This window comes from Mytilus galloprovincialis, chromosome 13, assembly GCF_965363235.1.
Source record: "Mytilus galloprovincialis chromosome 13, xbMytGall1.hap1.1, whole genome shotgun sequence".
NCBI classification, from domain to species: Eukaryota; Metazoa; Mollusca; class Bivalvia; order Mytilida; family Mytilidae; genus Mytilus; species Mytilus galloprovincialis.
The window spans coordinates 17,977,264-18,003,867 of NC_134850.1; the positions used below are offsets into that span (position 1 = coordinate 17,977,264).

Genomic DNA, 26,604 nt, shown 5'->3' on the forward strand with positions numbered 1-26,604 from the left:
ATTTCAGGAATATTTTCCACATGATTTTCTCTTTGAAAAAACAAAACAAAATGATAATGCTATAGGCCACTGTCTGGTCCTTTGAATTGATTATTGTCCGATCGTAAGAACAAGCTTAAGAGAGAACCAGTATCATATTGTACAAATGTCACCAGTAGCCTCTGTTTCGAAGATTGCTATTTTATATCCACGAGCTTTGTTACAGCTTCCGATCTACTGCCTTGTACAGAATATCCTCACCAAACGGAACACTTTTTTACAGGATTCATAAAACTCCCTACAGGACAATTGTAAACTCTTGCAAATTCTGCAAAGTTCTGCAAAGTGCCAATAACCCTAAAATAAACATAAATACTTAAGAATACGAAATTACAAAAAAACGTAACATCGTGGTATATTTTAATTGAAAGAGAAACACCAAATAAAAAAATATTTACTTTTTGCATCATCAATAATAATAAAAGAACTCGATCTTAGACAGCAACCAGATAACTTCAAGGGGAGGAGAAGGGGCAGTGTTATTTTTGTTTTGTTTGAGTCAGAATTTTGTTTGGCGAACAATTTTATTTAAATTTACTTTTTCAACGATTTCAATCAAATTATTCTTTTCTATATTTTACACTATAAGTAAATTGGGGAAAATCTGAGTTCAGAATTGTTTTTTGTCCTCTGCTTGAACAGAATATTTTTTTTTATCAATGTGGGAATCAGACTATTTTTTTACAGGAAAAACCATACCCCTCCCCGGAAGTTACTTAAAGACTCTCAGCATAAAATTCTATCAATATCAATATATATAGATATAAAAATAGTCTTTTTCAAACCTACCTAAACCTTGCTGGACTATGAACAGCAGTCAGTATACTGCCGATGGCATCTTTCTTTCTCATATTTGTGCATCTAATCTAAAATCATATTGAAATTTATATTATTCATATTTTAAATGATTATAATTTAGATTCTACGAGGTACGTATATTTCTTGGAATTTTTAATTTCAACTGAATTCAAATAGCAATTTTTTCAATGAGGTAAAAAAACAACCATAAACGTTAGTGTTTAAAACACTGTCTTCATCAACGGATCATAATGTCAAACTCGAAATAATTTGGTCAGCCGCCATACAATTGAGGTCAGTGGTTGTAAATTTCCTGTGCTCTGTATTGATGCAATACAAAATATGGTCTGAATATAATAAAAGAAAACAGGTAGTTATAATTGACAACATCCCACCAAAGATCAATGGACGTAGAAGTTAGCAAATATCTTTACTAAACGTTTTGGGGGTAAATATTTTATGCATATTCAGAACGAAGTAAACCGAGTTGGAGATATTGTTTTTCGTAGATTGGTGTTCTAGTAATTGTAAACCATTTTCATATTTAACGTACCTGAGCAAATGCTATAAAGAACAATTGATTATTGGTCAGATTAACTCCAGGTAATAACTTTTCTTCACCACCATTGTGCTTTAGCCATTTTTGATATCCCTGAAATTGATTTTAAAATCGATAAACACTAATTAGTATGGCGTTCATTATCACTGGACTAGTATATATTTGTTTAGGGGCCAGCTGAAGGACGCCTCCGGGTGCGGGAATTTCTCGCTACATTGAAGACCTGTTGGTGACCCTCTGCTGTTGTTTTTTTTATTTGGGCGGGTTGTTGTCTCTTTGACACATTCCCCATTTCCATTCTCAATTTTACTATTTATGTATATGAGGTAGATTCCACTGCGGTTAAAATTTGAAAGAACGTCGTACTTTAAAAATATTCAAGATTACAAAAGACTAGAAAATAACGCCACGAAATTGGCTAAATTCAAATTTCCCTATTTTTGTTTCATTAATATATATCTTAAAGAACTACAAATTAAAGAATAGACAGTCCTCTGCCTCATTTTTAGACTTTTACCTAGAATTTGAAATAAGTAGTCATCGCAGTACTAGAATCTATGACAAATGAGACATTTGAACTTAAGAATTTGTCATCGGATTGGACCTTTTTTGTCCATCTTTAACAAAAAAAAATCCAACTTTTGCAATTACATATAGAAGCAATTTATTTTTTTAAACTCAACGTTGAATTTATTTTTCAATCTCTTCGTATTCTCATCGTAACACTTGAAAATGACAGGTGAATGTTCTTAGCCTGGGACTGTTGTATTTAAACAGTCTACACGAAAGTTTGGATTTAGTATTTCTTACACGGAAGCTTTGTTTAATGCCACCATTGTCAGCAATATTTTCACCAAGAGTGTTGATACCATTCATCTGAAATAATTTTAAAGAAACTCTTTTATTTTTCATTACACATTTTATGCTTAATTTACAGCCAAAGAAACAAGTCTTATTTTGAATGTCTGAACAATTTAATAAAATGTTTCGGGTATTAATTAAAAATGGCTTAAAATAAAATGCATCTTATCACATGTAATTTTCGTCTCTCTTTCACACTGACGGAACAACAAGGAAAACACAGCTTAAGCAAATCTTTCTCCACTAAACTAGTGGCACCTGTCATGTTGTTCATAACACCAATATATGACTTAATGATTTAAACGGGTCCCTTATTTTACCGCTCTTTTATACATATTCTACTTTTTGTGACGATACAATTAAAAAAAAAAGATCAATAGGATTATGTCCTAACTACAATCCCCTTCCCATTTCATGAATGTGACCTACCGAATTAGACTATTTACCGGGTTTGTAATAAAATGAACAACACGACGGGTGCCACACGTGGAGCAGGATCTGTTTACCCTTCCGGAGCACCTGGGATCACCCCCACTTTTGGTGGGGTTCGTGTTGCTTAGTCTTTAGTTTTCTTTGTTGTGTCATGTGTACTATTATTTGTCTGTTTGTCTTTTTTCATTTTAAGCCGTGAACTTGTCAGTTTAAAGTTTGACTGTCCCTGTGGTATTTTTCGCCACTCTTCTATAGGAATATTCTTCGTTATAAAGACTGTTACAACAGGCACACAACTTTAGTGTGTGATCCTTAAAGTGGAATTCAGTATTGTGCACGGAGACGAATAGACAGTACCATAGAAAAATTATAGAAAGCAACACCAATAATGAATGTCCAATAGACATGACCACAAACATTACATTAATAATTTAAATAACATGTTGCACCTTAACCCCGTTGTTCTGAACAGATTAGGGGAAGACTATTGATTATCTGCTGGTATGGCCGAGGAATAAAGAAAATAAAGTTCGTTATTATGTTTGTTGCATTGTTGTTTGTTTTTTGTTGCACTTCAGTGTTCTGTTGTTTTTTTGTTTTTCTCTTATAGCTAATGTGTTTTCCTCGGTTGTAGATTGTAACCCGGATTTGTTTTCTCTTAATCGATTCATGACTTTCGAACAGCGGTATTCTACTGTTGCCTTTATTAACCTTGCCCGGTAAGTACTAAATAAATCTAGCTTATTCGCCTTTTCATAAGCAAAAGGACTATGGGTAATCCCGTGGTTCGTACACCTAAATAGAAAAAAACACGTTACGTCATTGGTTGTATTTCAATTGTTAAAAACGTTTTAAACCAATCACATCGTTTTGGTGATTGCTTTTGAAAATGTTACCTAAAATGCATTAGATTCTGAAACGGCGAATTGAAAGTCATCCTATAAGTTAGTATACTGCCTAACAACAAATTACCTGTCTCCTCACAACCATAAATCAAATATTACCTTGATTCCACCTGCCTCCGGTAATCTAAAGTTACCATACTGGTTCTTAAAACAATCCGTTTTTTCGTTAAACCTTTTAATTGCACTATCGTTCCACCATTGATCAAGTCGACCATCTTTATCAAATTGACGACCTTCAACATCAATTAAAAGACATGGTATATGTCATAATATGTAAAAACAGTCTTGCTCTAATTCCAACGAAATATGAAGTACACGTGCTTGGCGTCAACATTAAATTACATTTACATTTACAATGTCAGTTGGATATTGAACTAAGAAATAAGTATAAATAATTTGTTTATTTTGAAATGTGAAACAATAGGATTGTTGAGGGTTTGAGATAGATCATTTACAGGATATATTGATTTTTTTTCGTATACAATATTGCAATCACCATTTGATTTTTGGACTTTCTGTGCAGTATAAATTTTTTTCGGCCATTATTCTATTCTGTCTATTCATGTCTTAACCGAATAATAACAGTCCTTAAATTCCGACTTATCTCCGATTGCTACACTAACTCTGGTTGTTTGTCATCGACTAGAGGACGCAGAATTATTCGATATAATGCATTTTGTTTCTATAAAAGTATTATGGAGCTGATATACATCAGTACTTCCTCCCTACACATGCTATATTTAAGAATGTAAATTATCCTTCATACCTCCGTCATCAAATCCGTGTGTTATTTCATGTCCAATCAAAGTTCCGATGGCGCCGAAGTTCAGAGACCTGTTATAAAATTTCTTTTAAAATATCTTATAGAATTAGAAGGTACAAAATACTAAGACCTGAGAAATATTGTAGAAGAAGTATATCAACTGAATGAATATTTATGAAGCTAAAGCTTCCCCTTTCGGAGCTTCAGATAGTTTTCACTACCAAATCAAATTACATTGTAGGTTCGTGTTGTTCAGTCTTTAGGTGAACCATGTTGTGTTTTTTTGTATACTGTTTTTTTTTAGTTTTTCTGCCATGGCATTGTGAGTTTGTTTTCAGCTATGAGTTTTAATATATTTTTGATGCATTCTCCTCTCTTTATTGGTAAATATGGCAAACATAACAAGACTGAAAACGAATTAACTAATTAACTTATTATAAGGGTTTGCAAAAAGACCATGCTTGATGAAAGATATAGTCTGTCAGTGAAAAAGAATTTTTTATACCTTTCATTGGCTAATTTCCCCCATATACCTTGCCACGGGTTTTACCCCCTATAAAAGTTCCTAAATTTGTCATGGAATTTAGTTTCAGTAAAAACAATAACATTCACACTGAGGCGGCATAGGGCAAACATCAGTCAATCAATCGAAAACACACATTGGCACCACTAATCATTTGAGCGTCCCAAAATTGTAATTCGTTTAGCATATGACTTTAAGGGGGTGCCAAACACATTGACTAAAATTAATTTGGCTCGTTTAAATTTCATAAACTTTTGACAAAAAATTTACTGTCATTGACAATTTGACAAAAATCAAAAAAATCAAGAAACTTGAACCAAACTCTTTATCACAAGAAAATCTTTGGATATAAAGCAGTTGATAATCACTAATTTTGACCAATGAAAAGCTTAATATTTCCTTCACAATAGAACGTGATTAAAACATTCAGCTGATTTTTGCAGAGTTACTTCCCATTAGTTTTATGTACCACCAAAGTAGGATAGTTGCAATAGATTTATTACATAAGATTGAATATCAACTGGACATTTTGCATGTTTGCATGCTTAATAAGGACACAATAACAATACAAATACAACACTATTTACCACAACTGGTCTTTATGATAATATGGTTGCTGTAAAATTCCGGCAGGAAATACTATAAATAGAAAAAAAATATATATTCTTATCCTGAAACCTACGTAATTGTAACTTGTACAATTATTGTTGACTCAAACATGCTTTGCCAGCCTTACATATCATATTGATGATACATGTACATTCGATTCGTAGAAATATTTCGTATAAAGTTGAAACATATATTGTTGTAAGGTTTCAAGCTTTCCGTAGAAAAATAAAAAATCCAATAAAATTAAGTTTCGTACGAATTCGACAAGTAGGCATTAGTCTTAAATTATTTTTCTTTATCAGATATCATTCTAACAAAGTTCTTTTCTTAAAGTTTCTGCCAAAAAATAAAACAGTAAAGAAAAAATAATGTACCTACTTATCCTGTTGTCAGTAGAACTGTAGTAAGCATTGACAGTTGACGGAGAAGTTTCCCAACTACAAAACATGGAAAAAATCTGTAAGTTAAATAAAATTGAGAAAGGAAATGGGGAATGTGTCAAAGCGACAACAACTCGACCATACAGCAGACAACAGTTGAAGGCCACCAATGGGTCTTCAATGTATTGAGAAACTCCCGCACCTGTAGGCGTCCTTCAGCTGGCCCCTTAAAAATATGTATACTAGTACAGTGATAATGGAAGTCATACTAAACTCCGAATTATACACAAGAAACTAAAATTAAAAATGATACAAGACTAACAAAGGCCAGAGGCTCCTGACTTGGGACAGGCGCAACATTGTGGCGGGGTTAAACATGTTTATGAGATCTCAACCCTTCCCCTATACCTCTAGCCAATGTAGAAAAGTTAACGCATAACAATATGCATATTAAAATTCGGTTCAAGAGACGTCCGAGTCCGATGTCAGAAAATGTAACAAAAGAAAATAAATAAAATGACAATAATACATAAATAACAAGACTACTAGCAGTTAACCGACATGCCAGCTCCAGACCTCAATTAAACTGATTGAAAGAGTATGTCTTCATCATATGAATATCAGGCAAAATCCCTCGCGTTAGTGGTTTAGTATCATACTATCATAAAATATATGAGAAGAACATAACCCGTGTCATGCCAAATGGGAAATGGGGCCATAAGTGTATTCGGAATTACTGCAATTACATGACATAGTGGTATTTTCAATGATATTTACTTCCTTACACAATTGGCTATAATTAAACACATATTTCCGGGCAGATTTCTTGTAAATATTACAAATAAGAGGGAGTTCAGTATTATCAAAATATCCAGGAATTTGGTCTTTAACAGAATATTTACAAAATCAAAACCTTTATTGACATACTTTATTTTAATAAAATGTTTTTTATGATCTTCCGGGCGATCAATTTTGGGAAACAGTTTAGAATAACAATATGCCACTATAATTTGAACAATTTCATACTTAGGACTGTAATATGAAATTGTGTTGCAATCCTATAAAATTTTATTTAATTTATTTATAGGTAAAGAACAGAGCTTGGTTAACAGATAATGTCTGCCGTTGTTTTTTGAAATAGAAATTAGGTCCGAAATATTTGTATGGTTGGTCCGAAATTTTCTTTGATTGCGATTTTTTTCTTCGTCCATGAGAACGATTTTTACGAACAGTTTTAGAAACTATATCCAAAATGTTAACAGAATCGGTTCCTGATATATATTACCAATTCCCATGATATTATCATTAAGACCGAGAGGGTAGACTGTCTGTAATTTTTTAATCCAATTTAATTCAATAATTTACCGTGATCGTACAATGAGATTCACCAGGCTGCTTATTTACTACTTCTAAAGGTTGAACTGTTAAATATTAAATAGGATGATTGTGCTTCTTAAGATGTTGATAAATAAAACTCACTTTTGATGATGGTTGTGTGCATGGCGTATAGGGTGCTATATCCTTGACAACTACCTACACCTTCTTATATTGACAGAGATATCTTGTTAACGACTAGTTATAGCTTACATTCTTTCATACAATATAGTATATTGGAAAATATTGAGCAGCTTGTCTAGATATATAATGAATTCAACCCACATCTATATGATGTGTTTATCGGTTAATGAATGGTTTTGAGGATAATTCTTATTTGATTTTTCATCTTCTGTTGTCATCTGTCGTGCGTAAACTTTTCATTATGAATTTCGTTTACGAATTTACTTGGTATAATTTTGAGGAATCTTTGCGGCAAATCGTGTATGGAAGGGTTCATTCAAGCGAAACACATTTGATTTCGATTGGACGTAAAACACGGCATGCAACCAGAGGCTATCTTTGATTCTATAGGTCAAGTTAAAAAAAGTTCAATATTATAAAACTACAAGGCAAACAATTTGAAGACATGGGTGATGATTATATAACATTTGCATGTGCGCCTTTTAGACACATGCTTTTAAAACGTATTAAGAATTAAGGGAGTTACAAGTCAAACTTGTGTAATGTATTGCTTAGGGAAAACATGAGGGGCTATTATTTTATTCAGGTTAATTTAAGGAAAATTTGAAACATCCTTAATTTTAATCAGTCCTTGAATGGTTAACACTTCTCATCTTCACCATACAACGTGTACCATTACACCATACATCATACGGCATTAACGACATTCACTATTCCCCTTTATTCATTCCTACTTGAATCATACGCGAAGTCGCACTATTATAAAATGTCCACAATGCAATGTGTTTGAGAGGAATTGTTAATTTCAATAGATATCTGTTAGTAAAGTGATAAAATACAAAAAAAAAAAACCAACACAACAAAAACGCCTCATACACTGTGCCAAATTCATTATTCATGCCACACCCGTCGAATATCATCCGAATACACCTTTTCACAACACACGTTTTTTTTTATTCGAAAGTTTAAACACTGAACATACATCATGCATCACACAGGAAATTGCAATATAGTTACCCAAGGCGAAATACTTTTGATCGAAGCTTGATCAAGTTCTCTTTAACAGCCGTGTTTAATAATCCTAATATATTGTCAAAGTAAAAATTAGGATCAATGCTAACCTGAAATAAAAATTGAAATTATATATTTGAATGTCTGGATGAGGTTTACAGAATAGAGACAAATAGACCAAGTATACGAAAAAAAATTACAATGAATAAAGAAAAATAGCAAAAACATAAAGAATAGAGAATAATCGGGCACTAGAAAAAAAAAAATGATTTTGTTGTGGACACAATTCAATTTTGAAAAAATGTTGTATCCTCGTGTTTAATGTCAGTTAACAGCTTCAAAACAAAACTAAAACAAATAACAGCTCAGGGCTCAAAGGTTTTATTGTTTCGAGCATGTACACGTCATACACTTTTCATTTGATGTAAAAGGGGATTAGCTGCAAGATATAAACAAAAAAGAGTTTTTTGTTCAATCATTAATGGAAGTGAAAGAGTCGGAACAATAAGTCGCTTTTACAATGTAACAACCAGTTTTGTTCAATGTTGTAAATATAAGCTAAGAAATTGGCCATCTTCTTATTTTATAATCGCCAATATATTTTCACTTGCAAGTGAATATTTCGATTTCATTAAACCTGTATTAATGTGACCTTCAATTCAACCCCTTAGCTAGATATGGGTTACGTAAAGATTAGTTATTTAAAGGAAAACAACATCAACATTAAAAGTGAAACAAAGGTAAGCCATTTGATTGACCGATTCCATCCACAAAAACTCATTCTTATACAAGTAAACACGACGATTAAATATATTTTTCACTTATTATATGAAATGAAACAGAACTATACAAATCAAATAGCTCGAGTTTGCTATCTATAGCTATGAATGTCTATATTTATGTTTATATCAAGTTATATGACTGTCAGAAGTCTTCAAGGGTCACCTCGATGGTTAATTGAGTGGCGTCTACACTTAAATAATCACAAACCGTTGATACATGCCTATGCATTTTAAAATGTTTACTTTTTAAACATTTACCAATTTGAAAAATTGTTTAGTATGTTATAAATCAAATATGAGAATTCAAGTCAAATTGGTGAACATGAATTTGACAGCTAATGTCCCTTTAAGAAAAAATCATTCAATTGAACAATTAACGAAAAAGGGAAGGAAAAAACAGAAAAGAGAAATGACAATATGGGGCTCTGAGATGTATCATATATGGCAAGTCGTTTTTGTCAAAACTTGTAAGTATGTTTGAGCAAGTAGTTCGGTTCGAGACAAAAATATGCACAGAGAAATGAAAATTAGGTCAGAAGATGTTCATGATTTTTTATGATTTACATGCATGTAACCTACTATATCAACGTTATAATAATTTTAAAGTAACTAATTTTACGATAATTATACATTTTCGTAGCGCCTGTCCAACAACTCGCCATCCAAAATATCTTCATCGTATCCTATTTTGACGTCCATAAATTCAATCTGAAAAAGAATAATAATTAACAAACTTCGTTTTTTTGCATTGATATTTTTAACAAATACAATATAATAAACTATGATTATTGATAACTATGAAAAACGTTTTCTCAATACAAGAAGCAAATTGAGGAATCTGATTGCTACTTAGGAAGCTATGCTCTACTCAAACTCTACTAGGAGAACTTTTAGGAAATTTGGTACTCAATGTACTTCATTTGGCCTTTTTGAATTTTTCAATTCGAGCGTCACTGATGGGTCTTTTGTAGACGAAACGCGCGCCTGGCGTAAATACAAAATGTAATCCTGGTATCTATGATGAATTTATATTCAATAATCAGATTTCGACAGTAGTCACTTTCTATTTGATTTTATTTTTGCAATGCCAAAGACAGTCTGGGTATATTATTGAATCTAAAATTAGTTCATGATACATGTGTGTAATTGTTGAAGTATGTAGAATATATTGTAATTTTAAGGGTCAACCGGGGGTTAGAAATATTGTCATACAAAATACTTTTACCGTTAAACAGTATAACCCATGCTATCAGTTCTGAATGTCTTTAGGTTTTCAGTTGTTGGTTTTTTTTTGTGCTTTTGGTATTTGCACTTTTGCAACTGGCCGTACATGATGAAATGCTCTGTCGAAATGCATACTAGTATGTCCATTATCTTGTGAAATCATATTACCTTTTCCTCAGCCACAGTCATTGTATCCGTATCCATCCAATCAAGCTCGTTTAATATATCATTAAACGATTCTTTTATATATTTAATCATAGAGCTCATCTAAAAAAAAAAATTAAAACACCCACAAATAAAACCCACCTTACTTTTCAAAGAAAATAGTCTAAAAGCGTCTTTACTATATACAAATGTTTTGCGGTATTTTGAGTTGATGGCCGATCGTTTGCAGCAAGTCTTAAATTTTATAAATGTTTTTGTTCATTATGTAAGTGGCATATTATAAACTATAAGTCATTACTATGTTGAACTTTTCATGTCTATGGATTTCATTTATTTAATTACAAAATCCAGGCAGCTGTTATATAATTATACTAGCTAAAATACTAGATAAGACTCGTCTGTTGTAACTGTTATGGATTACTTGTTAATGTCTAAATGTATGTCTTGTATTAATTGTTATGGTGAATAACTGTCTCAACAAAGCATATATACCGCACATCTCCATCCTTTTTATTTATGTAAATTTTATAGTTGACCATAACCAAACATATTGTAAGTACCCGTCCACGTCCACTTGTATTTTTGTCCATCTGATGAGTTAAGCCTTTTTCAACTGATTTTTATAGTTCGTTCTTATGTTGTACTGTTATACCACTGTCCTAGGTTAGGGGGAAGGTTGGGATCCCGCTAACATGTTTAACCCCGCCACATTATTTATGCATGTGCCTGTCCAAAGTCAGGAGCCTGTAATTCTGTGGTTGTCGTTTGTTTATGTGTTACATATTTGTTTTTCTTTCAATTTTTATATATATAAGGCCGTTAGTTTTCTCGTTTGAATTGTTTTAAATTGTCTTATCGGGGCCTTTTATAGCTGACTATGGGGTATGGGCTTTGCTCATTGTTGAAGGCCGTACGGTGACCTGTAGTTGTTAATGTCTGTGTCATTTTGGTCTCTTGTGGACAGTTGTCTCATTGGCAATCATACCACATCTTCTTTTTTATATGTTTAGAATATCGCTTTAAAATCCCACATCTCAACCCTTTCCATATAATAAGACTGAACATAATTATATTATCTGTAGAACTAAAGATGACTCGTCTAATGTTGTAAACATCTTGGTTATCTCTAAATGGTTTTATAAATTGTGTAGATATTTTCTGTGGATTCATTATAACGCGTTGGATACTAATCCTGGAGATTTCGTGAGTACAGGTGAACCAAGAAATAAAATGTTCAACGAATAACAAATTTTCTATAGGCGTGTATGCAGACTTCGGCAAAATCACGAAACAAAATATCCACGAACATGTAAGTTTTCCTTAATCAACTAAATTGGTAACCACGAAAATAAATGAATCCACAGTACTTAAATTGACATATAGTTTAAGAAATTAAAGCTCCTGTAACATTTGAAAATCCTTCTGCATAGTCAGAAATATAAATCAGCGAACAGTTAGTCATGTCCTTTCATTTGATGACTTTTTGCTTAAATTTGACTTATGAGGTAAAGTTTTATGGTAATCGTGCTTTAAGAGGAGGCTTTCCATATACCTAAAAATTACGTTTTTTAATTCATAATTTTAACAAGTCTGCCTTCACACAGTATGTTTAGTTTTTTGTTATCATGCTTACCCCAACTTTTGCGTCCGGAGCAAAATTATCTTTTACAAATAGACGTCCCACTGCGAGTCCAATGTAAGATGTTACTAATGAAGAACATTTCTGCCATCTTGGTCTCGAAACTGTTCTTCCGTCTGTTAACTATAACAAAAATGTCTATTTCAATTTGATTTGGCATGTATTGGGCGAGGCGTACAAAAAAGGGCGTAACTATTCATCTGTTAACATTACTTCAGACTTTGAATCAAAATACAATTATCACTGTTATATACATCCCAGTGTAATATACCAACACTTAATGAAAGTATGGATAAAGGGGTCTTTATGTCTGTTTTCTCCAATATTAAGGCCATTTTACTCTTTTCCTACCTTTTTTGTTTGTCAATTATTCTATTCTGTATAAATTTAGAATATGTGTTTATCGTATTTTAAAATGTAACTGAATAAAAACTTCACAACATTTAATCAGATTCATAGAAATCGTTTTCTGCTTACACGATGTTGAAGTGAAAATGTCGTAAAAATGATATAGAAATGACATAGAAATGACTTAGGAATGACGTAAAATAATTATTTACCTTCGATATCTCTAAAATTAAATCTGTAAATCTCTTAGGTAAGTTATTCAATCTATTTCGGAGAAATCTTAAGATAACATAATTTGCAACCGTTCTAAAAAACACAATATGACAAGTAAAGATGTGAATAGTGTATAGCTAGACAATATAACAATATATTTGTTGTATTTATAGTTGTATGTTGTTGACATGAGTTATAATTGAAATGGTCATAATTATAAATCATCTGTTCATGCAAATTTGAATTTCTGAAATACTCAGGCTTTTCTACCTCAGGAATAGATTACCTTAGAAGTATTTGGCAAAAAATTTAGGAATTTTGTGGTCTCTTATGCTCTCCGACTTCGTACTATATTTGCTATTTGTAACCTTTTTTTTATTCGAGGGCCACTGATGAGTCTTTTGTAGACGAAACGCACGTCTGGCGCAAATCCAAAAGTTCAACCTTGGTATCTACGATGAATTAAATTGGCATTTGTCTCTTTGTTTTTATTTCTATCAGATTTGTTGGGTTTCCACGAGTATATTAAACTAAATTTTCTTCTGTGTGTTAACTACAAAAATGTAGAAGGAAAATATGTTTTAATTGTTTTAAACCAAATTATAACGGCGATTCCTCCCTACAAAACTATAGAGTTGAAGCGTTTTCCTCAAAACTATAAACATGATAAAGAGAAAATATGTTTGAAGTTTTTCCCTTAAAACTGTATAGTGCAAAAGTAATGGTAAAATGTTTTTTTACAAAATTGTATAGACATGCCCCCACAAAAAGTAGAGAGTTTCGGTATTACCTTAGAGTAAATAAAAATCCTTAGAACTTCTTAAAAACACATAAAGGTACAAAAATAGTTAACGTGTTTTTTACAAAACGGTAGATTAAAACAAGTTTGAAGTGTTTTCTTCAAAACTGTAGAGTACATATATGATTTTTAGCGATTACCTGGTAATGATATACACGAAAAAATTACCTTGGAGGATAGCTATCCAAAAAGTCAATAAATTGTGACGTGTAATTCATGTCATGTATAATTACAGTATCTTCATCGTTTAGGTCAATATCTACACCTTTCATGGAAAACGTCTCCCTAAGGTAACCCTCTAAACTGAAATTATGCTAAAATAAAAAAATAAAAACATGTGCAAGTATTAGTTTCAAACATTTTCATTCACCCGTCTCCAAAAACAAACAAGCTCCATGTTTTACAAAAAATAATTATATCTTAACCTAACATTAAGCTTTGATACGAATATATATGTTAAATTGTAAGATATTTTTCATTTCGGATGTAAAGTATCCGTTTATAAAAAAATCATTTGTGTATTGCATCTTTACGTTTGTGTGTTTATTCCCTTAGAAATGAAGCTCGAAAAAAGATACATGTACGTCGGCGAGTTCTTAAAATAGTGTTTATCTTCATGTCAGAGGTCTATTGTAGACAAAACGCGCGTCTGGCATGTAAAATTGTACTCCTGGTATCGATGATGAGTTAATTAACAAGACAGCACATTGCAGAAAAAAAATGTTATTATACGAAGGAAAAGCTATTTATAGCTGTATATAAAACTATGCCGCTTTTTGAATATTTATCGGAAGTCGGTATTTTTGTTTTTTTAACTTTTTTATTTGCTCACTTTTCGAGTGTGTCTTATTTTTGTGCTAATCACAGTAGATAACTACCACGAAATGTATTACAAAAATGCAATATAAAAGAATACGTTATGCCCGATTAAAAAATCTCCTCTACGGCCAATGCAACAACAATACCCCGAAACCAAAATTACCAAATTCACGGTGTAAATATAATACATTGTAGGTTATTGCCATCTTAATATGTTATGTCAATATCTGCAATGAGAGAGGGTTTGGATGGGGTTAAATGATTAAAGAATAATCCCCTTAAAAAATGAAGATTAGAGAATAATGGGCAAAAAAAATGAAGATTAGAGAAAAAAGGGGTTAATTTTTTGAAGATTAGAGAAAAAAGGGGTTATTTTTTTTAAAGATTAGAGAAAAAAGGGGTGAAAATTAAATGTTTACAGAATAACAGACCACCCCATCCAGACCCTCATGAGAGACATGACACATTTTCTTTAAAACAATGATTGAATTTAATAATAGAAAAATTATATAAATGTATCAACTTACATATTCAACAAATCAATGATGTTTAAGAACAACGCTTGATTTTGTCAATTGTTATGGTCGTCCCATTTGTGAATTTGCCTTTGAGTTCGGTATTTTTGTGATACCTTTGTTTTTTTTTACAAATTCACTATATGTTCTGCCTTTTTAAAAGCTCATCGAGGCCCAAAGGTCTATATGTGAGCTTATGTCATCACTTGGGGTCCGTCGTCGTCTGTCGTCGTGGTCGGTCGTCGTAAACTATTTGGAAAATCTTCTTCTCTGAAACTACTGGGCCAAATACCTTCAAACGTTAACTAAATGTTCCTTAGGGTATCTAGTTTATAAATTGTATCCGAAATTTTGATCCATTGACAAACAAGACCGCTATGGCTAAAAATAGAACATAGTGGACAAATGATGTTTTCGGCTTATATCTCAAAAACTAAATCTATATTAGAGCAAATCTGACATGGGGTAAACTTGTTCAATTGGTCAGGATCTATCAGCCCATAATTTTAGGGGTTCGTGTTGTTTATTCTTTAGTTTTCTATGTTGTGTCGTGTGTACTATTGTTTTTCTGTTTGTCTTTTTCATTTTTAGCCATGGAGTTGTCAGTTTGTTTTAGATTTATGAGTTTGACTGTCCCTTTGGTATCTTTCGTCCCTCTTTCAGACGAATCGAACAACCAATTGTTTAGTTGCTGTCTCTAAATTGGTAGCTTTAAGGAAAATTTTGCAGTTCTTTGTTATAATCTTGAATATTTTCATAGATAGATTTAAACTGTAAACAGCAATAATGTTCAGCAAAGTAAGATCTACAAGTTTTCTAACATTTTAAAATCTTCTCCTCTGAAATATAGGTGAGCTATTCACGCTCTTTAGAGAATCTTGTTAAGGGTATCGTCTATCAAGAATGTTTCATTATCCTGTTATTTTTGACGGGAGTGCCTTGTTGAAAGGAGATAACAATATTATTGAATACTGTACTTTTAATGATATTCCAAATTCTGTGTTAAGGTCTCCAACTTTGAACGGATTGTATCGTTTTTCATAATCTCTTCTCTTCTCTCTAGGCGTCAGAATCTGCAAACAAAGATGTGTTGATATTTAATGAATACGTCTGTTAATCTACAAATAGGTGTCTGTTTACCCTATCAGAACGTCCCAAAAACAAAAAGATACCGTATATCGGGTTATTTTCGCGATGTGTAAATTTTCGCGGATAGAACAAAATCGCCAAATCAAATTCCGCCAATTTATAAGTGTACATGCAAATATATTGACAAAAGTTATGAATCCGCCAAAATAATCATTTATTTGTGTCCTGGTAATATCACAAGAACCATTACTGATGAATGGTGAAAGTGAAAATCGTCAATATCAAATTTGACCTCCAATTTGTCATCAGTATCAACATATCAAAATTTGAAAAGCTTAGATTGAATGGTTCATGAGTAAATGCAATAAAGTGAATGGAAACGCCATTTTACGATCTTTCAAGAAACATTACTCCTGAACGGTAAAAGTCAAAATCGTCATTATTGAACTTGTGTAATGACCTCTATTTTGTCATCAGTAACAACATATAAAAATTTCAAAAGCTTTGGTTGAATGGTTCACGAGAAAATGCACGGACACGACAGGAAACTCCATTTTACAATCTTTCAAGAACCATAACTCCTTCAGGAACGATAAAAGTCAAAATCGTCATTATTGAACTTGACTTCAATTTTGTCATCAGTAACAACATATTAAAATTTGGGAAGCTTTGGTAGAACAGTTCATGCGTAAATGCACGGACACGACTGGAAAAACCATTTTTCAATCTTTCAAGAACCATAACTCCTGAACGGTAAAAGTCAAAATCGCCATTATTGAACTTGACCTTCAGTTAGTTATCAGTAACAACATATTAAAATTTTAAAAGCTTTGGTTGAACGGTTCATGAGTTAATGCACGGACAACATTTGATTGCCGCCCGCCCGACCGCCCGCCGTACATCCCCAATCAATAACTGACGTTTTTGTCACAAAAATCCGGTTAATAAAAGTATGTGCTAGGTTATCTCAAATATCTCACACATTAAAGTTAAAAGATGTAATAGGGGAATGTTTTTTAAATGTGAGAATCGTAACTAATTTATACCATCATGTCAATGCAGTCAAAATCCTCGACATATTCATTTGACCAATGCCCAATATACTTTCATCTGTCAAATATCTATTTAACTAAAATTGAAGTTTGACAATTTTCATCTCCCAATGAATATCATATACAGATCTTCAAGCATTAATAACTAAGCGTCTAGTTTTGAGCGTTCGGGACGAAAAAAACCAGAAAGGGCTAGGAACGTAAAAAACTTATAAAGCTATTTTCATTTATCTGTAGTGTCCTTGAAGAAACAAAAAGAAGAAATTCATTCATTAGCAATTTCGTTTTATTTATCATTGCACCATTTAAAAAAAATATAATACTTTGAGAAAATACAGTAAATTTTACCTTGGAAAGACCTATTTCAAAATCAATCATATCTGATACATCTTGTCGTACGTCATCAGTATGTAAGCCAATCAGATTACAGAATGTAGTGATAACTTTTGTTAGACCTCGTATAACAATGTCATCTTTTCCTTTGGCGTAGTAATCTCTACTCGGAAGGAGTAAACTGACTTGGTCCATCTATAATATAAATTCATAGAACTATTAGAAGTTTTTGAAGTCACATCAATCAAAGGTTTTAAAGTAAAAACACACGAAAATGAAAATATAACAGAATAATAAAAAGCAAAAACAAGTAACAGAATATACCAAAAGCAGAAAAGTGATTGGTGAAATGAATGGCGAAAAACGACAAACGACGAGAAAAAACAAAACATCACATAACAAACTAAAGACAGATTGATTTCACGTGCTCTGACAGGATGACCAATAATCTAGAATAAGACAATAAAACCAGCATGTACAGTGAAAAACAGATTATTTTCGATATTCAATTGAACCTATACGGCAACCGATTTTTTCCTATCAAAATTGTCTTTAGAAAATGTGTATCCAAATTTTTTTTCGGTAATTAAAGGTTAAATACGAAATAGTGCATTGCTACAAAAAAAAAATTATTGATAATATTGCATGATTTTTGAATACTTACATAAATGATATTCCTATTGCTTTGTTTATAATCCTGGTATACGTACATACTAATGAGTGGACTATTATAATATCGCATTAGTCTCCCTAATAGTTCGTTTAGGCTATAATCATCAAATGTTAGTCTACCGCCTGTAGAATTTCCAAGAACAGGCCAACCACCGAGTTCTTCTAACACTGGAAATAGAACTGAAATGTCCCGTTTATCTATTAAGTCTGAAATAAAGAAAAGTATGAGTAGCAATTGACCGCTGTTTCTTCGTCTTTTTGCGACCGGAAATATTGTTTACCGATTTTTGACCATGGCCAGTCGCAAAAACCAAACGAACACTCTCTAAACACCTAAAGAGGAGAATTTCTACATGCATTCATACACAACTGATTTTGAATTCCTACCTGCATTCATGAAAGACTGTTACTGATATTCATATCTGTATTCATACAAGACTGGTATTGATATTCCTACCTGTTTCATACGAGAATGATGTTGATATTCCTACCTGCAGTCATACAAGACAGGTAAAACTATTTCTACTTATATTCATACAAGACTGGTATTGGTTTTCCTACCTGTATTCATTCAAGCCTAGTATTGATATTCCTACCTGTATTCATACAAGACTGGTATAACTATTTCTACATGTACCTGTATTCAAACAAGACTGTATTGATTTTCCTACCTATATTCATATAAGACTAGTATTAATATTCCTACCTGTATTCACACAAGACTATTATTGATATTCCTACCGTATTCATACAAGACTGGTTTTACTATTCCTACCTGCATTCATAAAAAAACTGGTATTGATATTTATCTTACCTCCTATACATTTCCAGGAATATGATTGGTTAAAAGCGTCCGCGTGCAAACCGTGTATATTTGATATTAGGTTAGTAGGGAGGCGGGGCTTATCTCATACACGGTTAGTAGTGGAGTTACGTCCCTTTATATTCCTTATTAGGTAAGAAGGGGGCGGGGCTTATTTCATACACGGTTAGTAAAGGTGTTATGTCCCTTTATAAAAAACAAAACGGTACTGAGAAAAAATCTTAAAAGTTCCAACAGACGAAGAAATTGATGATTAAGATTGAAAAAAATTCATAAAACACATTTAAACCTTACAAGTCGTTATTGTTGGCATCTGTTTTTGTAGGATCAATGGAAGTATTTTCTTAGTAGACTTTCTCATTTTGAGAATCACTAGTCTTAATTTCACACGTTAAGATAGTCGGTAAGATAAATTCGTTACATAGTGTGCTAGTGACGTAATACGGTATATATGGGGTCAGTAAATTCCATATGGGGATTCGAGCTTCGCTCTCACCCCATATGGAATTTACTGACCCCATATATACCGTATTAGGTCACTAGCACACTATGTAACTAATATTCTACCTGTATTCATACAAGACTAGTATTGATATTCCTACCAGTATTCATACAAGAATGGTATTGCTATTTGTCCCTGTATTCATACAAGACTGGTATTGCTATTTCTACCTGTATTCATACAAGAATGGTATTGATTTTCCTACCTGTGTTCATACAAGACTAGTTTTGATATTCCTTCTTGTATTAATACAAGACTAGTATTGATATTCCTTCCTGTATACGTACAAGACTAGTATTACTATTTCTACCTGTATTCATACAAGACTAGTATTGATATTCCTACCAGTATTCATACAAGAATGGTATTGCTATTTGTCCCTGTATTCATACAAGACTGGTATTGCTATTTCTACCTGTATTCATACAAGAATGGTATTGATTTTCCTACCTGTGTTCATACAAGACTAGTTTTGATATTCCTTCTTGTATTAATACAAGACTAGTATTGATATTCCTTCCTGTATACGTACAAGACTAGTATTACTATTCCTACCTGTAATCATACAAGACTAGTATTAATATTACTACCTGTATTCATGCAGAACTGGTATTGATATTCCTACCTGTGTTCATACAACAATGGTATTGATATTCATATCTGAATTCATGACTGGTATTACTATTCCTAACTGTATTCACACAAGACTTGTATTGATATTCCAACCTGTATTCATACAAGACTGGCATTGATATTCTTACTTTCTATGTTCATACAAGAATGGTATTGATATTCCTACCTGTGTTCATACGAGATAGGTATTGATATTCCTACCTGTATTCATGCAAGACTGGTATTACTATTCCTACCTGTATTCTTGCAAAGACTGGTATTGACATTCCTTCCTGTGTTGATACAAGAATGGTATTGATATTCCTACCTGTATTCATACGAGACTGTTATTGATATTCTTATATGTGCGCATGGTATACTGATATTGATTTCCCTACCTGTTTTCAGACAGGAATATTAATGATATTCCTTACCTGTATTCATACAAGACTTGTACAGATTTATTGCTTTGGAAACCGATTCTATATCATCTTCTGTTCTGTTGTTCTCAAGTAATCCTGAAACAAAATTTTGATTTTGGTTTATATTTTCTGAAAACGACATAAATTAGTAGTTCTAGTGTCTTTTTCGAAAACAGACAAATAATCTATTTCAAAATAATAAATAAACAAAAAAGGAAGAGGTTATTTTGATAAATATCTGATATAGTTTTTTTTTTTATATCTTTTTCCTAAACCTTTTCTTTACATTTTTGGGATTAGTCGATGGTTTGTTATAAAGGCTTATAATTAAATTAGATGTATGTTTCATCATAATAAGTTATTCCAATCAGGCTGATTGGCTAACTGCAATATCGCGTTATCAACATCATTTCAAAAATCATTCAAACTTCTACAGTAAAGTGCACAGGTAAATAAAATAAAAACAAATGATAGTAATCGTGTTTTCATTATCATTGTGAAAAAATGTAATTATAAGTATTGAATGCTGCTTTTCGTAATTTCATAGGGTTGTAAAAGCGTTGACCGTGCGCAAATTTTATGAATGAAGTACTTCGGTCAACGCTTTTACACTCCAATAAATTTACAAAAAGAAGCATTTAATTCTTAAATAAAAGAAATGCCTATCCTGGATAATAATGTTTTCGTTATAAACTATTTGATTCGATTTGGTTTAATCTCCTTTCATATAAACCAAACCTTCATACCAGGATAAAAATGAAAGCATTGAATTTATGTTTATACCACAATGTTATTCATCGCAAGCAAGTTTTTTTTTATTTTTTTCGGCCGGTCGTAAGTTAAACATACCTTCCGTCGTTTAATGTTACGCATGACCGGTATGTAATGGTTTTTTTTTTGTGAACTTGAACTGTTGGGTGTTGCCATTGACGCTTAACTTACACCTCACTATATTTTTTTCTTTGATTTTTTTTATAAAAACTTCAATTTTCATTCAAAATTACATCAAAAGGAATATCAACAATCGCCGTCAATATGATAAAAACCGTCACATCAACCGCCAACACTGTACTCATTTAAATAATTTTATGTGTACTAGTGAGGGTTTGGATACTGGTGTATCTTATGTAAATTGAATTTTTAACCCATTGTACCTTGTTCTAAAATGTTCTTTATGATATATATTTTTTACATTTAAGAACCGTATTAATCTATATTCGGTTTTTTTAGCTTATTGTTCTCTATTCTTTTTATATACATTATTCTCAATTTTATTATCCCACCCACATCCCCATTCATGTATTTTTTATATAAACATTAACCTTTTATAATAATTTGAACTTCATCCCTTAGTATTGTGAATGTAGCATGGTAAGACTTATCTTCTGGCACAATATTCCTCTCCATCCATTTACCACAGGCAAACTCGTAAAAATTGTCACATGGCTTTACAGAAAAGTCGGCTGCAGTTAGTATCCTCGAAGCTGTAAGTTAAATAATTTATTCACAAAATAAAATAGGCTTTTGACATTCTTTTCTTATGTAGTGCTGTTACAGGTTCCACTGTTCATGGTTTAACTTATCTTAGCTAAGGTTGAACGTGTGCAAACCCCATTTTGTATGCGCATGTACAATTACTGTTTTTCATATTTTGTTTTCGTTTGTTGTATTGCTTACAAAAAACTGTAAATTAACTATTGACAAAACTTAGAGCTTTTCAAAAAACTTAAGATTTTCTAACTGGGGAATTCGATAGATTACCTTAACTGTATTTAATAAAACCATTTTAGAATTTTTAGACTGTTCCTCAACTATTTAAGATCCTTGTTTCGAGCGTCAATAAGAAGTCTTTTATAGGCGAAACGCGCGTTTAGCATAAAAGATGTTAACCCTGGTATCACCGATGATTCTATTTGTTTGTGTTTTCTATGCATCACTGTATCCAGTACATCTTCATTGCCTCCTATCATATTCAGATGGGTATTGTAAAATTCCGAAAGATATTATGCTGTTATAGTGGATGTTTACGGTCCGTTTGAATACATTTGAAAGAACTGATACATGTATCTGATCGTAGATAAAATCGCAATATTTAATTTCACATTTTATTCCTTTTAAACAAATCGCAATAAGAAATAAAGGCTGTTTAAAAGCAATCCTTACAAATTAAAACCAAGGAAAACAGATCAATTAAAAGGAAAACAACCGAACAACGGAAGAGCAAAAAACAAAACAAAAACTAAACAAAAACGAGAGCCGTTTTGTAGTGGTTTGTGCATCGGACTACTAACACAAAGGTTCCTGGTTTAATTCCTGTTCTTGGATGACAATTTCAGGGACTGAATTTTCGGCTCTTCCTTGACACCATTTGCGAATATGGTCTTGAGGAAACGATGAGATTTCGTCGGAAGGGGACGATAAATTGCTGGCCTGTGTTACAAAAAATGTAAGAGAGAGCCATATCTCTTGCACGTAAAAGACACCCTTGTAGATTTCGAAAAAAGAGCAGGCTAATGCCGCTACAAGGCAGCACTCGCACCCGCAAAGTGTAAAGGGATTAATATAAGTTTCAATAACTTGTTTCCCTATCCACTATAAATAAATATGTTTAAACTAAACAAAAACAAAACAAAAAACAAATGCCTAATATATACATAGACTCAGAATATTTGACATAAACTGTCATATTTCTGTTTTTGTACGAGCAATTTTAAGAAAAAAGGCAGGTTTAACCTGGTTTTACGGCTAACCAAAACTCACGATTATATTGTAATGTTAAAAAATGTCGTTAAAGTGACAGTACTACGTGAAAGAAATACGATACAAACAAACTGAAGAACACCCAGCTGACAGAGCAACGCATAAATAAATTAATAGTATAAAAGTACAATTTAGTAACATTTAAATCGCAGAATAACAACGAACATCTTCCATTAACGACAGAACAGGTCTCAACCAACAAAATACACACAATAATTTATAAATCTATAAAATATATTGTTCTTAATGACAAGCTTAAGTTGGCAATGATAAACATAAATTTACAAAGGACAACTATCTGTTGCTGACATGCAAGCTCCATACCCCAATTAAACTGACCAACAGATGAAATGAAAATCGACCTTATTCCACGTGTAGAAGTTTAGTATCATAGTACAGGTATCATCAATTATATGAGAAGAACATAACCTGTAAAATGCCAAAAACCGGTTTTAGAAAGAAAATGCAAAGATCCTATGAGTGAAACCATTTTTAGTCAACAATCTTTAATGACTTGACAACAGTATCGCAATTTCAAAACTTCCCTTAAAAAAGAAAACACTCTTTGTAGTGCCATTATATTATCATCAATTAATGCGCGGCACCTGTGGACCAAATTAAGGTCTTTTTATCAGAAAATATACTTATTAATTTAATTTATAAATGTTTTATGACATACATAAAACTTACCCGCCTTTGCGCAGGCAGCAGTGGTACAAATCCCTGAAATTATAAATGTATGGACTTGATGTTACACCTTTTGTTTATTTTGTTTGATGTTTTTAAGCGCACGGATCCTTTTTTTTTCTGCTATTTTTGTTTATTTATTTATATACTATCAATTTAAAACAGTCTTTTAAAAAGCTTGTTATTTTGAAACAGAGTTGCGAAAATTCTCAATCAACAATACGTTCATCAAATTAAAAATGGTCTTAGATTCTGTATATGGTCGTTCATCAGTTTACAATCTATATGCTACAAAAACACTTTTACATGTACCTCATTTCATTTACACGTCTTTTTGATAACCCATTGTGCATGTTGGCTCGCAAAATGAAACACATAGTATTATTAGTAATAAGTAATACCATCATATTGAAAGAGCATCTATTCAAAGAGTACAATAAAGGTGTGATTACATATCACAGGCTTAGTATATATCTAGGATTTTGATTGGTTTACGCACGTCGTTACAAAACCCATAGCCCCTGGGTGTTGCTATAACCCATATCCCGGACGTTGCTAACCATTATCCCGGGGAACTTCACGCAAGTTTTCCTTAGTTCCATGATTGCTCCTTGTGAAATATTGAATTCTGTAGATTAACCATGATGTTTGTAATTAAATATTTAATTCATTAACGATTTTGTCCTATTATGCCAATCATTTACACTCATTTCATTAAATGCAGCTCTCGACTGCCACATTTTCAAGGAATGGGACTTCTGACCTAGCTATGCAAACGACTCACGTTGACGTCACACCATCTATGGCATAACGCTCACAACATTGAGCGCCAAATTTGACTCAATCCAGTTTCTATGTCTCCGTATTAAAAACGTCTTATATTTGACTACCTGTAGGGTTCTACCAAACCAAAGGTAGTATTACCCTACACCCCGTAAAAAATATGTAAAATTTCCAAATTTCAATAAAACTTTTTGAGATAATGAAAAAAAACGTTGTTTTCACGTTACACTTTGTACCCGAATTTCAATAAAACTCGCCCGATTCGGACTGAGACCGGGGATAAATTCGTTATCTACGTTCATATCCGTAGATATGGATATTTTAACACCCTTCAGTACCCTGTACACCCTTCGGCTACGCCTCACGGTGTACTGGGTTACTTCAGGGTGTTAAAATATCCATATCTACGGATATGAACGTAGATAACTTATATTATTTCCTTAAAATATTTTTAAAAATGTTATGTTCCAGAACTGAACGTCATGTATAGATAATTTAATGTTATAATGAGTTGGATACATAAAATGTACACACAGTAACTTGTTATAAGTGCATTAATAAAACTTTGATACTGTTTAATTCAGAAAAATTATAAAAGAACGTTTTTAATAAGGTTTTGGTGTGAAACAATTTCTTATTAAATATTTTTTTTTATTTTTCAAAATATATACGCTTACCTGACGCCTCGTTCTGATCTGCTCTATTTGTTGCAAAGAAAATGACAATTCCTATCAGAACGAATGTAACACACAGCAAAACAGTAAATAAAATACATAAAATCTTCTCGGCAGCCGATCGTTTTACACATGGATTTTCTTCCATTTCAATCCTGTAAAAAGTAAGATAAGATAATTCCCGATCTTTTATACTACAATTCGATGTTTAGTTACAGACATACATAATTAAATATTTTTTATTCAGCCTTTCCAGAGCGCGATTTTGATAACGTTTTATTTAAGAAAGAGAGCCGAAAAATGTCAAACGGATACTCAAACTCAAATATTGAAAACATACTAACAATGCCATGACAGCCACAAATGCAAAAAAGCTATGACATATACCAAAGACAAATAAAAATCTCAAAATTACGACTTAGAAAACTAAAGACAAAGGAACACGAACCCCATAAAAAAAACCGGAGCGTTAGCAGGTGCTCCTGAAACGTAGGAGATCCTGCTCCACATTTGACACCCGTCGTCGATTGCTAATACTGAATTGAACATATTTCTAAATTAAATATATTTTTTCTTAAATTTTAGATTTTGTGCTATGTACGTACTATGATATTTTTTTCAAAGGTAATACAATGTGTATTCGAAAGTTGTATACTCATTGTTAATAATATGAGGACTAAGACTTTGAGACAACACACCAACGACATATGCTTAACTTGAGACAAATGTCACAATATGGGTCAAATACAATTTAAATTGCACTTTTTGTTATTTAATTGGAGAAAATATTTCTGTTGAATGTTTTTTATGTTCCTCAAAACAACAAAATTATCGGACAACAAAATCATCGGAAAACAGTACCCCCCCCCCCCCCCAAAAAAAAAGTTTAAAAAAATGCACTCTATGTTACTTCTTGTAGTTGTACTTACTTGACCGCCGGAGTACCAGAAGGTTCAATAAATGAGTAGATTATCATGCAGCCAAAAATATTGTCCTGAGTCAAAAGTCGGAACAAAAATGATTGATGAAAAATAAAATTGAGAATGTAAATGGGGATTAATATGTCAAAGAGACAACAACCCAACCAAAGAACCAATGGGTCTTCAATACAGCGAAAACAACTGGGAGTAGGCCTCAGTTGGACCCTTTAAAAAGTTGTCTATATTAAACACACGAGTGAACAGCTAATTCATAATTATATTATTAATTCTTGGCAGAAATACAGAGCTACCGTAACGGTAATAATACCTGCCTAATTAATTTCTGGCACTTTGATATACGTTTAGTAGGTAA

At 32.3% G+C, this 26,604-nt stretch overlaps 1 protein-coding gene across 1 annotated transcript; it reads right to left on the reverse strand.

Annotated features, from left to right (window-relative positions):
* LOC143056795 (membrane metallo-endopeptidase-like 1) lies at nucleotides 1-25,463 on the reverse strand. Its single transcript, XM_076229960.1, has 21 exons — nucleotides 25,315-25,463; nucleotides 23,858-23,890; nucleotides 21,730-21,891; nucleotides 20,420-20,503; nucleotides 18,041-18,255; nucleotides 17,392-17,571; nucleotides 15,880-15,975; nucleotides 13,737-13,882; nucleotides 12,769-12,862; nucleotides 12,203-12,331; nucleotides 10,573-10,671; nucleotides 9,811-9,888; nucleotides 8,405-8,508; nucleotides 5,868-5,926; nucleotides 5,468-5,519; nucleotides 4,361-4,428; nucleotides 3,694-3,827; nucleotides 2,207-2,272; nucleotides 1,391-1,489; nucleotides 829-905; nucleotides 1-336 (listed from the first exon to the last, which is right to left on the reverse strand). Exons 1-21 carry the CDS (start codon nucleotides 25,457-25,459, stop codon nucleotides 237-239), a joined length of 2,220 nt encoding a protein of 739 aa, XP_076086075.1. The 5' UTR covers nucleotides 25,460-25,463; the 3' UTR covers nucleotides 1-236.
* Nucleotides 25,464-26,604: the final 1,141 nt, after the last annotated feature.

Bases quoted from the DNA above. Each gene is read 5' to 3' on its own strand.
- LOC143056795 (XM_076229960.1), bottom strand. From the start codon at position 25,459: ATGGAAGAAAATCCATGTGTAAAACGATCGGCTGCCGAGAAGATTTTA. The intron at 21,892-23,857 runs GTAAGTTTTATG...TTTAACTTACAG, and splicing joins TGCTGCCTGCGCAAAGGCGG to CTTCGAGGATACTAACTGCA. The intron at 15,976-17,391 runs GTAAAATTTACT...CTTTGTTTGCAG, and splicing joins TTGAAATAGGTCTTTCCAAG to ATTCTGACGCCTAGAGAGAA.